This window comes from Aquarana catesbeiana, linkage group LG06 (genome assembly GCF_042186555.1).
Source record: "Aquarana catesbeiana isolate 2022-GZ linkage group LG06, ASM4218655v1, whole genome shotgun sequence".
NCBI classification, from domain to species: Eukaryota; Metazoa; Chordata; class Amphibia; order Anura; family Ranidae; genus Aquarana; species Aquarana catesbeiana.
The window spans coordinates 233,342,400-233,357,133 of NC_133329.1; the positions used below are offsets into that span (position 1 = coordinate 233,342,400).

The 14,734-nt window shown below is 38.3% G+C and overlaps 1 protein-coding gene across 1 annotated transcript in view; it reads left to right on the plus strand.

The window, feature by feature from the left end:
• The window catches only part of CARD11 (caspase recruitment domain family member 11), a 250,592-nt gene that overhangs the window by 167,660 nt on the left and 68,198 nt on the right, over positions 1-14,734 (plus strand). Inside the window, exons 17-20 of the mRNA XM_073633053.1 lie at positions 905-1,145; positions 5,021-5,114; positions 8,158-8,250; positions 12,847-12,964. Coding sequence (XP_073489154.1) covers positions 905-1,145; positions 5,021-5,114; positions 8,158-8,250; positions 12,847-12,964 — 546 coding nt within the window. The remainder of the gene's footprint in view (positions 1-904; positions 1,146-5,020; positions 5,115-8,157; positions 8,251-12,846; positions 12,965-14,734) is intronic.

The window sequence follows — 14,734 nt, forward strand, 5'->3', positions numbered from 1 at the left end:
GTCCAACTATTAAAAAATTCTGGCAGGTAGTGCTAAAGATCATAGAAGAGATAACGGGAAACACAATTAGGGAAGACCCCTGGCTGTGTATTTTCCATGGGTCAGAAGATCTCAATAGAAAGTATAATGCATCTTTAACTCCGGTATTACTAAACTCGGCAAAAAGTCTAATCCCAAAAAAATGGCAAGAGGTCGGGGTCCCAAACATCCGCGACTGGCTAATACGGGTCAGTGAAACTTATACCTTAGAGGTGGGCGAGTTGGTAGACATCGGGCCAGGGGAAGAAGCCGACTATGACAGAGAAAAGCGGGCGAAGTGGATACTATTTAAAAAAACAGGGAGATTGGCTGAGTTGCTAATGTGAGAATGTTAGCCCTCACTGGCAGCATCACTGCAGGACGGGGGGGGGGGGGGGGGTTGGGGGGGGTTCTTAAGCAGCATATAATGGGTTCGTTAGGATGTTTGGCTAGTATTTTTGTAAAGGATAAATAAAGAATTGTAAAACTGTAAAATTTACAAAAAAGTAAAGGATATGCTGCTATGATGTGATGATAATGAGATGGGATAAAAATGAGCTAATTATGGTGATTTAAACCTCTAAAATGGACTCGCTGAAGTAGCAAAAAAAAAAAAAAAAAGTACAATTATTATGCTTTTTCAATTCTTTCACTATTTTAAAAAAATTACAACATTCAGTGTTGGGCATTGTGCTCTGTAACCCATCTCTTACTAATTCAATAATTTTTGGGTATACAGATAAATTACTTAATTCAATTATTTATCTGTATACCCAAAAATGTCATTTCTTTTATTTGAGTTGGTTCACAAGACAACAAAAGATAAGTACTTATCAATTACACAATGTAAAATTAATTATTGCTATTGACGCACTTTGTGTTGCAGGATACAGTAAACTAATGAAAGATCTAGAAGAAGGGAAAATTCGATCAGGGGACTCCTTTTATATTCGCTTAAATTTAAACATTTCAAGTCATCTAGACAGCTGCTCACTTTCTGTAAACTGTGATGATATTGTACATGTTCTTGACACTATGCATCAGGGAAGATATGAGTGGCTTTGTGCCAGAGTTGATCCATTTACAGTACGAAACCTGGATGTTGGAACAATTCCAAGCTACAGCAGGTATGTGGTCAAATCTACATGCTGTATGTGGATTGTTAAGTGGTTTTGGGGTATATAGCTGGTCAGTATGTGGTATATAATGTACAGCACACTGTATACTGTGAAGCAGTGTGAAATATATGAGGTATGTCTATTAAAAAATGAGACTGTGATCTCACCTAGTAAACAAAGCAGTCAGAACTGGTTATAACTGCATGCGTTGTGACCTTGAACATGTTTGAACCTGCACGACAAGCAGCAACACTCTATGACGTTCAGTTGATTGCAAGTCGCCATTTAGTTTGGTTGTGCTTTCTGTAGTGTGCCAGAAAAATGCTAAGTTTAAAAGTTGAACAACGTGTCAATTTGAACTTTTTAGTAAAATTGCACAAAACACCAACAGAATGTTTTAAAATGCTTACTATAGCTTATGGAATGAGGGCCTGTCTCATGCGCGTGTGTTTGAGTGGCACAAAAGATTCAGCGAGGGATGTGTGAATGAATTCCCAAAAGTTAAATCATTGCTTAAAGGGACACGTTTTGAGTCAGTTGATGCTGTAAAAAAGTGGATGTGTTGAAACAGCTGACAGAAATAGATTTTCTCCATGCCTTCGAACAGTAAAAAACAAGACTGCAGCAATGTATTAGTGCAAATGGGGAATATATTGAAGGGGACAAACATTAAATTGTAATACATATAAATAAAGGTGAGTTATTTAATCAGTCTCGTTATTTAATAGACACACTTCGTATAACATACAGAACAACATAAAAAGCAGACCAGAATCGTGTATATACTGTATTATATAGCACATCAATTATTATAATACTATAGTATATTTCGTGTTTGTTAAAGCGTACATAAACCCTAAATTTATTTTTTAAGGTTTGTGGGATCATGTCTCACTTTATACAGTTTCTCAAGCAAATTATTTTTTGTCAGTCAGTTGCAAAGGACTATATGACACATGTTGGATACCCAGATTCCCAGTTTCACCCCAGCTATAACCATTTATTGTATGGACACTGCTCGATCGACTGTGAAAGCTCCTTCAGTTGGTCTGTCTGTCCACTAGGCAGCCCAATGACCAATAGCCTGCTAAAGGAGCTTGCAAATCAGGTTGACAATGCTGCTGCTGATTGAGAGGCAGTGGCCTAGCACTGTCAGCATGAAACTGGTAGTTCTGTTACCTGCAAAATCTTTGCATAAGAAACTTTGCAACAGATTCACAAAAAATTATTTGCTTAAAAAAATCGTATACAGTGCATAATGCCAGACATGCTTAAAAATAGATTAGGGTTACATAAACTTTAATCGGTGGCTTTTAATAACAGAAAGCAAATAATCTTGCCCTATAATGAGCTGGACCTCTATTCTTATTTGGTAAAATCCTGTTTATTTACAGTCAGAGTAAGGGGTCAGACAGTGAACACTTTGGTAACCCCTGTAGCTTTAGGGTGAACAGGCCCCAAGAATCCCTATACTACCTCAGTGTTCACAGCATTTTCATTTTTAGCACAAAATAGACAGGATCACAGTAGTAAAAGGGGACAGCAAGGTCATTTTAGCACCGAAAAAGCTGTGTTTTTGGAGATGTTCTGCATTTGGACATTTGACAGGATGTGCATTGCAGCCAGGCTGTTACTTCTCAAAGTTAAAAGAGAGAAGAGGTTTGCACTAATACGATCAGAGGAGGAAGTCGTGTCGAGCAACAATGGGAGTGCAAAAAAAAAAGAATATACAATGAGCCATTTTAAATTTAAATGTAAACATTTCTCGTCAACTAGTCACTAAGCCATTTGTGCTTAGTGTGAATATATATATATATATATATATATATATATATATATATATATATATATATATATATATATATATATATATATATATATATATATATATTATATATATCAAAGTCAAACAGTATGGGGTTGCTACACTCTATACAGTGTCAGAATACTAAACAGAAACCAAAATGTCATACAAAAATTGATGCACTGTCCCTTTAAATAATAGTATTTAATCAAAACAAGGTAAATAAGTTGGCTTTAGTGATGAACACACAATGTAATCACACTCAATGTATAAACAAAAACAAATATTGTAATCAGTCCGTGTGACATTTGAACTACATATGCCAGCAATCTAAACCTTCAGTCTTCCAACATCACAAATACACACTACTTGCTTGCCAAAAGATCTGACCCAAGGTTAAGAGGTTAGTACCACTTATGTGCAGGATGGTGTTTTAAGACCACTGAGTAGTTTTTAAGATGAAAATCATCAATAGTCTTAAATGTTTGGTGCTTTTAGTGCAATAACCGACTAACACAAATAGTAGTACCAGCAAGGCCCCAGCCAGCATGAAGGAGAATAAAAAAGCTAGAGTGCATCATCTTTAAAACCACCTCTTTATTGATTTGAAAAGGATATCCCATGAAGACATGAAGACATCTATTGTGATGAAACACATCTAGTGGGGACTTGGTGGTAACGTCATCGTGCACGTGTGCCCAAATGAGTTTTGTTTTTTTAACTATAAGCTATCTTGCACAATTTATTGTGTTTGTTTGCCCTAAAATTAACTGAAGTATGCTTTTTACTGAAATGTTGTGTCTCCTAGACATTTGCGCTAAAATCGTGCAGCATAAAAAATTGTATAACTACCACCATTTTATTCTCTAGGGTGTCTGCTTTCAGAAAATATATGGTAATAAATATAATAAATATTTAAATAAATATAATAAAGTGATTTTTTTAAACCATGTGTGCAAAAAACAAAAATGGCTCTGGCTCTTGCCCACAATCATTACTGGCCTCTTAACCTTGGGGTCAGATCTTTTGATAAGCAAGTGGTGTGTATTTGTGGTGCTGGAAGACTGAAGGTTTAAAGTCTGCACCGTGGATTGCTGGTACATGTAGTTCACATGTCACATGGACTACTTACAATATTTGTTTTTGTGTATATATTGATTGTCATTACACTGTGTTTTCATCACTAAAGTGACTTTATTTAACTTTTTTTGATTGCTATTATTATTAAAAGCGGTGTTCCAGCCGCAAACATTTTTTTTCTAAAGTCAGCAGCTACAAACTATGTAGCTCCTGACTTTTAATAAGGACACTTACCAGTCCCGGGAGCCCGCTATGTCAGCCCCCCGAGGCTGATCCATCCACCGGATCGGGTGCAGCGCCATTCTAACCAAGGGAAACTGGCAGTGAAGCCTTTAGGCTTTACAGCCGGTTTTCTACTGCACACGCGCCCTCTGAATGGCCCCGTCGTCTTCTGGGACAAACACAGGTCCCAGAAGGCAGCGGGGGAACAGGAGGATATGACGCCCTGGGCCGCGGCCAAACTGGGATGGAAGTACATTATGTACTTCATTTAAGGTATGAAAAAAAAAATTGTTATCCAAAAATGAGTGGTGGAGGGGTGGTCTTTCCTTTAAGACCAAATTATAAAAGTGGGTGGAACTCCGCTTTAAAGGGACTGCGCATCTCTTTTTGTATTACAATAGGGGTGTCAAACATATATAATTTAGAAATATATTTGCAAGCTTTATTTTCAGAGGTTTAGACAGGTTGAGGAATGGTACTGATTGTGCAGTGCTATGGTGCAGTAGTGTCAAAGAGGTGCTCAATAATAATTATCTCTTCTGAAAAATGTGGTTTGTGGGGTTTACATGCATGGACTTTTTTATGGTCAGTCAAGTGTTGATAAGCTAACATACAGTATGCTAATCCATACCTCTGACATGTGTACAGTATACATCTATTAGTAAGGCTTAAACATTGGACAAGTATATTTTTATATTTTATTCATTGCCATTTATGTCTCAGATACAAACCATCCTTCTTATACTTTTCCATCAAAATTATCTTTTTTATTTGTTAGAGCCCAGCAGTTATTTTTAGTTAAACTACAAAGATTAATGCACAAAACCAAGGATGAAGTGGAAGGTACAAGTAACACACTCAAAGCTATGAAGGTAAATTCAGGTTTATTTCTTTTGCATAATCCAAATGTTATTTTCCCTTTTCATTAAAGGTTAATCATTTCCAGAGATAAGAGCTATTCTTTGTTTTTTTTTTATTATATGGCTTCTGGTTGGATTAAAACAAAAGTCCATTCATCAGGAAAAATAGAGAACCAGTGTAACAATTAACCTGCTTTTCACTGTGTTTCATAGTGGGCCAATCTATTCCAAGGATTAATTGTGGGAATTCTTATTCTCAATAGGGTGAAAATGTAAGGTATATACAAATTAAAATGAAACTCAGTGCTATTTACCATTTTGTGTTTAAAAATTTCAAGAGACTTTTCTTTGTGAACTACTCCAACAACAGATCTGCCTCGCTATTTTGAACAGTCTTACAATCCTGATATATTCCCATCATATTCCTTGCTCATGGTCAAACTATAATATACTTCTATCGGCCTTCACTTAAAACTAAATCTGCAGTGTTTCCCCACATAGCACTATCCCCGATGGAGCCGCTTGGATTTGGGTTCTCTGTTCTGCTCCTCGACTCCAAGAACAACCTCTGCCCCTCTGGTACACCTGGTTGAATGAAAGCTACTGCAAGCACATATAAGAACATAACTAGATACCTTTAGCTCGGCTGTGAATTAGCACCATGAAATAGACACAAGACCGTTTAGTTGTAAATTAATTTAATGTATTGGTACGGTTAGAATAAATGGTGGTTTGAGCAAAATGAACACACAGAAGGTAGGCTCAGAAACAATCTGCTAAACAATAAATTCACTATGCCAAGATAACATAGAATATATTTCTGTACCACTAGACTGGAATCAAAACATAAATCAGCAAAGTCAGCAATAAGGCCAGTAAACTCCCCAGCATGTTATCTATCATGCACACATAGGCCTTTATCAACAATTTTTGGCAAAGGCGTTTTCAGGCTGAAAAAAACCCCCAGAACTACTGTGTTTGAAGAGGAGTTTTTCAGCTGTAAAATTGCTCTAACGTTGAAAAACGCTGCAAAATGCAGCTATCCTGTGTTTATGAGCATTTTTGAGCCTCAAGCTTTTGTGGGAGTATTGTTTTGCTATAAAAAGCAAATGCAACAAAACACTGATGCAAAAATACAGCTAGTGCTACTGGTGTTTTTTATAATGTCCAGTGTACATGAGGCCTAAACAGTGACTATAAGCCTTAAGTGCAATGTAAATAATATTTATATAACAAGTCTACTCTAGTGTACTCTAGGAGAATTACTAGGATATAGTGCAATGTCCCCTGAGAGGTACCTCTTAACATAAGCAATAGGTAAAGGTCTCTGTGTAGCAGCTGTAAGGTTCAGTCTTTAGTCCTATATTTTCAGCCAGCTAGCATTGGGGACCAATGGTACACCCAGAATATTTGTTTCCAAGTATACACATCATAGTGGGGATTTTCTGCCACTTTGTTGTTTCTCCCTTCCTGTTGTGTTTCAGGGATAGGAAGTCATGGGAAGACTCCCAAATTGAACTCAGAAAGCAAAAATAAAACAGAGGTTCAATACATTATCTACACTGGAACTAAATATGATCACATTTTACAGGAGAAAGTCATCTTCTCAAAATTGTTACATGGCTCAACAGCAGTGATCTAAAAATGACTGGTGAAACCCTGACTCCCATGAACTACCAACCAATCTCTGTAGAAATTAGAGACCTCACTATACTCACTCTAATCTTGGCTAATCCTGTATACATAGTCCTCAACTGTCCTTCGAGGGACTGTCCCTGATTTGGAACAAAATCCCTCTGTCCCTCATTTTGGTCTGATCTATAAAGTTGTATATAAAATGCACTTTTTATCTTTCAAAAAGTGTTTCCCAGTGCTGAACATTTCATCCAAATTCTAAATTGGTGCATTTGTACGTTTCAAAGGCCAGTATAAAGGAATAGTAGTGGTTAAAAATAAAAAGTAGTGGCAAGGGATATGTCCTATGCCTACATACTTTTGCTAATAGGTGTCCCTCATTCCCATCTCAAAAAGTTGGGAGGTATGTGTTTTATGTGTAATTCCGAAGCCCCCTGGTTTACAAGAACCATGCAGGATTTAGTATATCTTAATAGCAAACCTCAACATCATTAGATAATTAATAACTCTATAAACTACCTTTACCTGTCTTTGCCCTAGATGTAAGACATGTCCACAAAAGCCTCTTTTGACTGTCTATTCCAGAGCTCAAAAACATTTTTTTTTTGAGGAACATTCATGCAAGCCATAACATTTCTAAACTCCAGTGATATAGCATTTCTGAAATGACCTACATCTCAACCTTCCCCTTAACTGTTCAATGGGGAACAAGGCAGAGGTGTTCACTCTCATCAGAACTCTTTTGCAAAAGCCACTGACATTACAAAATGACAGTTGCTAGCAATAGATGTAAAGTAAATCTATTTGCTAGTCACCTATAATTACTACCTAAACCATCCCTTATGTCTATTCTAACCCCTTTCAACTAGTGAATCCTTTTAGCTCCATCTTGCTGCGCCCACTAATTAAATACTAATCCAGTTTTCTTTTTTTTATACCACCTTCGCTACAAGATATAGAAAACACATTTGGATCTCACAGACACTACCTCATTTATTTAGGTACTAAAGGATAACTGTAATATAAACTTTTCTAATACACCGCTGCTCTTCCTGAACTAACCTGCACTAACACTTCACACCAGCTTCTTCTTCCTATTTACTATCTCATGTTTACACAAAGTCCTTTTCTAACAAAAATCCTGCACACTCAAGGGCCGTACACATGAGCCGAATATAGGGCGCCATTGGCCAGTTCACTCGGGCTGTGTGTATGGCAGCCAAAGTTTTACTTTAAGCTTGTTGGCCCGAACAGAATATGCATTAAGCATTGTTAAAGTCCTGAATTTGCATGTTGACGACAGACTGCAAGATAATGCATATTATGTGTATAAATTGGTTAGGGTTGGATAGATGGACTAGATAAATCCACTATAAATAACATGACAATCTGTAATAAATATTTCACAATTTTATTGCAGAACGCCCTTCAGCCAGAAGAGTCACCACAAACTGATTCCAAGAGCAGTCCTCGTCTTTCAAGAGCAAGTTTTCTTTTTGGACAAATATTTCCGGTACATTTTTCAAATATTTCTACAGTATTATTTACTGTATGTAAGAGTGGTAAGAGTCGTAAGAGAACTACTTTAATCTCCAAATACGGAAGGTTTCTTCACAGTAAGAGTTGTGAAAATGTGGAATAGACTCCCTCAAAAGGTGGTTCTAGCCAGCTCAGCAGCTTGCTTTAAAAAAGGCCTGGATTATTTCCTAAATGTACATAATATAACCGGATAATAACATTTATAGGTAAAATTGATCCAGGGAATATCCGATTGCCTCTCGGGGATCAAGAAGGATTTTTTTCCCCTGCTGGAGCAAATTGGATCATGTTTTGCTGGGTTCTTTTTTGCCTTCCTCTGGATCAACTGTGAGTATAGGATTGTGTATATGGGATTGTATGATTTTTTTTTTCTTTTTGAGGATTTGCATCATTTAATTTAAAGAACATGCCCACAACTTTGAAGATGTTTTTTTTATTGTGAAGCAAACAACAAATAGGACAAAATAACAGAAAACGTTAATGTGCATAACTATTCACCCCCCTAAAGTCAATACTTTGTAGAGCCACCTTTTGCGGCTATCACAGCTCCAAGTCGCTTTGGATAAGTCTCTATGAGTTTGCCACATCTTACCACTGGGATTTTTGCCCATTCCTCCTTGCAAAACTGCTCCAGCTCCTTCAAGTTGGATGGTTTGCACTTGTGAACAGTCTGACCAAAGATTTTCTATTGGATTGAGATCTGGGCTTTGACTAGGCCATTCCAACACATTTACATGTTTCCCCTTAAACCACTCAAGTGCTGCTTTAGCAGTGTGTTTGGGGTCATTGTCCTGCTGGAAGGTGAACCTCTGTCCTAGCCTCAAATCACACACAGAGTGGTATAGGTTTTGCTCAAGAATATACCTGTATTTAGCACCATCCATCTTTCACTTAACTCTGACCAGTTTCCCAGTCTCGACTGCTGAAAAACATCCCCATAACATGATGCTGCCACCACCATGTTTCACTGTGGGGATGGTGTTCTTTTGGGTGATTTGATGGTTTGCGCCAGACATAGCATTTTCTTTGATGGCCAAAAAGTTAAATTTTAGTCTCATCAGACCAGAGCACCTCCCTCCATACATTTTGGGAGCCTCCCACATGCCTTTTCGCAAACTCAAAATGTGCCATTTTGTTTTTTGCTGAAAGTAATGGTTTTCTTCTCCACTCTCTGCTCTTCTTCTCCACTCTGCTATAAAGCCCAACTCTATGGAGAGTACCACTTATTATCGTCCTATGCACAGATACTCCATTCTCTGCTGTGGAACTCTGCAGCTCCTCCAGGGTTACCTTAGGTCTCTGTGCTGCCTCTCTGATTAATGCCCTCCTTGCCCGGTCCATGAGTTTTGTTGTGCGGCCGTCTCTTGGCAGGTTTGCTGTTGTGCCATGTTCTTTCCATTTGGTTATGATAGATTTGATGGTGCTCCTAGGAATCATCAGAGATTTGGATATTTTTTTATAACCTAACCTTGACTTGTACTTCTCAACAACATTGTCCCTTACTAGTTTGGAGAGTTCCTTGGTCTTCGTGGCAGTGTTTGGTTAGTGGTGCCTCTTGCTTAGGTGTTGCAGCTTATGGGACGTTTCAAAAAGGTGTATATATGTAATGACAGATCATGTGACACTTAGATTTCACACAGGTGGACATCATTTCACTAATTATGTGACTTCTGAAGGTAATTGGTTGCACCAGAGCTTTTTATGGGCTTCATAACAAAGGGGGTGAATACATACACACATGCCAATTATCATTTTTTTCTTTCTGAAAAATAGTTTTATGTATATATTTTTCTAATTTTACTTCACCAACTTAGACTATTGTTCCGATCCATCACATATAATTCAGATTAAAAAAACATTGAACTAAAGGCTGTAATGTAACAAAATAGGTAAAAAGCCAAGGGGGTGAATACTTTTGCAAGGCACTGTATACACAAGCATATCCTGGCAGTTTTCAATTATAATGGTGTGGTGTGTTTTAAGTTTTCTTTTTTTTTCTTTGGATCAGCTAAGGGTTATGGGTTCTGAGGATATATGGCTATTCTTTTTTCAATTTGTACATGATTGTGTGTCTTTACTACAATTGTATATGCCTTGAGCTACATGTGTTTTGGTGGTGTACCTTGATGATATCCTAATCTTTTCTTCTCACCCGGAAACTCACTGCAAGTGATATTATGATTCTTCATTGGTCAGTTTCATGGATTTTATGCCAAACTAGAGATTTATTTGTTTGAAAAGACATTTCTGTGCAGGGTCTCCATGTGGACCTGGATTTGGGCACTAGATAAACAAGCTTTTGAGAAAATATTCAGAAACTATTTCTTCAGCATAGGGGTTTAACCCAGTCATTCCCTCTTGGCTTTGTTTTTTCCCAGGCACTGCTTCATTCTGACTTGTCACCTGGAAGGAATTAATTCCAAGGGTGAAGTACTGTTTTGATCATTTGATGCACAAGGGTGCAATCCAGATTGTGGACAAGGAAAGATTACTCCTACGCTTGTGAGGGTCTGTTTGGGTTTGAGAAGAGTAGTATTGTGAACTATAGCAAAGCTAAAAGAGATGGTGTTGCATGTCCCGCTGCCCAGAAATTGACCCCAGGGTGGTCAAGTATGGCTATATGGAGAGTGATGGATGAAGGGCACGTGATCAATTGCTCACATCAAAACGTGTAAAAATGTATTCATATGAAAATAAAAGCAAATAAAAGCAATTAAATAATGCCAATACTACATATCAATACAAACAGGTAACAAAATATAAAAAACATGGAAATTAAAAATGGGTTAAAAGTATAATGAGCCCATATTGAGGCGGGTGTTTAGAATTGGCTGACGCGTTTCGAGGATAACCTCTTCATCAGAGCCTTTGAGAACCAGGGCGCAGTCTCTATGGGCCAGTAGGCCAAAATATGTACATCAACATAATGGCTAGTTGGAAAAGATGGCCTGAAATGGGAAATACGATTTTCTGTGTTCCATACCAGTCCACGTACAAGCGTTCTAGGTGGAACAGAGATCAGAAAAAAAAAATATATATATATATGTATATACATATATAGATATGTGTGCATATATACACATACACAAGCACACACGTATGTACAGACAATATATATATATATATATATATAAAAAACATATAAAAAAAAAAAATATATATATATATATATATATAGAGAGAGAGAGAGAGAGAGAGAGAGACAGAATTTCAGCTAAAAATACAGTATGGAGCACATGGCAGGAGAATGCAACACAAGAAACGCATGGTGAGTAAAAATGCATAAATCAATAAGTGGATATAAATACATAGATCAATAGATGAATATGATAGACGGGAAGTAACAAACAAGAAAGTAATTATATATATATATATATATATATATATATATATATATATATATATATATATATATATATATATATATATGTGTATATATGTATGACCTAAGGGTGTTGTTTTTTTAAAAAATTGTTATTTTAATTTAAACGACATATATGTTGGTAAGTGAAAAAGGTAAGTCGGGAGATGACGAACCGGTAACTTGTCATGTGAAAATACACCTACCTATGTGATAGTTGATGGTGTGTGTGTTCTCCTTTAAATTTGTAGAGAAGGGATTGTAGGGTGGTGTGGACCTGAAGGAGGGGGGAGGGAGAGAGGAAGCACTGTATTAAAGCAAACCAGAATTGTGACCTGGGGGAGATCCCTCAGGACACTGACAGGCAGTCACATCATGGCATATAGCTGAATGAATAGAGAGGCTGTGTACCTGTCACTGGCTGGATGAAAGGGAGATTTTTTTGGTCTGTCTGCGTCCTCCTGGGAGAGTGCTGTCCTGGAATAAAAAGGATGGAGGGGGGTGAAGATCTCTTGAGGGGTTACTGCAGCCAAGTGTGTCCGCAGCTGTCTCTCTGCCTCAGATAAAGTAGGATAGCAGAACGAGGATGGTTTCCTGTGGATTATAAGCCGGTTGTGGGGGCGGACCTGAGCATGGGCTGCAAGTGGAAGGGATGAATGGGAGACTAGGGGGGGGTGGCCGGCAATGGAACGCACGCCGTCAGGCGGGTGGGCGTGGTTATGCGCTGCAAGGGTGGTCACATGTTCTAACTCCTGTCAGTGCCCGGAGACAAACGGAGCTCCAGGCGGAGTCCTTGGCAATCCAGAACCTGGCCATATTTTGTTTGCTGAACCACTCTAGCTGGAATAGGTTCCCCTAAAGATTGCTTGTGTCATGCCATAGCTCTACATTTGTACAACATCACAAGTTTCAAAAAAACACTGGAACTTATTTGGTGCACCTTTCTTGGTTATCTATTATGGAAGAACCTTGTTGCAGCCTAAGGTTTGTGGTCAAAAAACTCCAAGATGGTTACCTGATGAGTAGCTGTCACCTATTACTAGATAACCATACTGGGTACCATCACAGTTTCTGCACCTGATAGGTGCACCAATCATTGTGTAGGGTTTTTGTACAATTAAGCATTTTCTCAACTACACAGCGGGCAATGTCTGTCTACCTTGTACTGTATGGAAATATCATTGTTACATGCTTCGTTTGTTTTTCCAGTTTGTTTATCGGTCTGAGAACAAATACAAAAGGATGAACAGTAATGAACGTCTGCGTGTGGTGTCATCTAACTCACCGTCCATGGAGACCATGAAACTTTTATTAGACAGACAAGAGGGTATGGATTGTGTTTTTGGGGTATTCTGTCGTTAACTTTTGGTGGCATCATGTGTAATATGTACAATAATGTGAACATTTGATCAAAATGGGTATGGTATAAATACTGTATGCTACTGATAGATATTCATCATACTAAAATGACTGGCTGACCAAGGTTTACACATCACTTTAGCTGATAAATTGTTTCAGTTACAAGCCGATAACAATGTAAAGTGAAAGTGCAAGACTTAATAAGTGAAACATCAATGTAAAAGACCAGGTAATCTTTCTTGGGTCTGAGTACTCCAAATCAGTGTTGACACCCTGATTGGGAGAATGAGCCACTGGGATGACTTGAAGAAAAACAGCCTACACAGGTTCCCTTCAGCCTCATAAGGGGTAGTATTCTAAGGCTGCCCTATATAAGCAGCGCACGTTTCCGCATGTAAATCGTGCTCAGAAATTACTAGCGGGAACACGCCCTCCCACTAAATCGATATGTGAGTCTAAGAGGCCGCCTTTCCGGAATAGACACTTCCAGGATATGAGCTAATTAAATTTCTTTGGTACTAACATAATCCTTCTTATAACCCATGCATTCTTTCTAACTATCAATATATAAAAAGTGCTCTGCTATACAAAGATAAACAATAAAATAAAAGTAAAAATTTGCAGTGTACAGCAACCGAAAAAAAAGCATACGTGTGGTTAATAAGTGCAGTATCAATATTACAATAAATCAATAATAATGTACAAAATAATCTTTGATAAAGTCCACTCAGATTAGCTGAATAGTTTGTTATTGACAAAGGGCACTCATAACTATGTAGCCATATAGCACAGATAATATCCAAAATGATCAGTGATAGAGTCCAAATAAAAAATTAATAAAATGATGTATGTGTGATAAAATGTACAAAAACTACTGAAAATATGCTCTATAAGGGTCGGTTAACACTAGTCCAACATGACTAGTCAGCTAGCTCCGACTTTCAGAGCATGAGTCGCATGACATGTCAAAATCAATGGTTCCCTATGAGAGCCATCTTAACTGGTCCGACCTGTGTCGGTCTGACTTTGAAAATGCTTCCTGCACTACTTTGGTCCAACTTGGACATGATTTCAGCCCATTGAGTTGAATGGAAGTCAGGATCATCATCTTAACTGATCCAACTTGTGGCATGTGACTTGTGCTCTGAGGGTCTTGAGGGGGAACCCCACATCAAAATTGAAAACAAAAAATGGCGTGCCTCCCACCCCCCCAAGACAACACCTTTGGTCTGGTATGGATTTTGAGGGCAAAACCCATGGAACTTTTTTTTTTTTTTTTTTAAACAGCGTGGGGCCCCCCCAAAATCCATACCAGACCTTTAGCCGAGCATGCAGCCTGGCAGGTCAGGAAAGGTGGGGGGGGAGCGAGCGCCCCTCCCCCTCCTGGACCATACCAGGCCACATGCCCTCAACATGGGGGTGTAAGTACTTTTTGGCGGGGTGGCTTTTTAATTTTGGCGTGGGGGTTCCCTCCCTAAGATTCATACCAGGTTCAAAGGGCCTGGTATGGTCGGATCAAAGTGGGATTACATTCATTGAAGTCAGACATAAAATCGCAGGACAAAGTGGGATCAGAAGTCATACAACTTTCGTGTAGGATCAATGTGAACATAGTATAAATAGTGAAGCCAACTGACTCAAGTGACACCTCCACTGGCAGTTACCCCAGGGTGTGATCTCACCTTATGGTTTGACCTCCATTATGAAAGGGTAAAAAAGCATGAACAGATGAACAGAT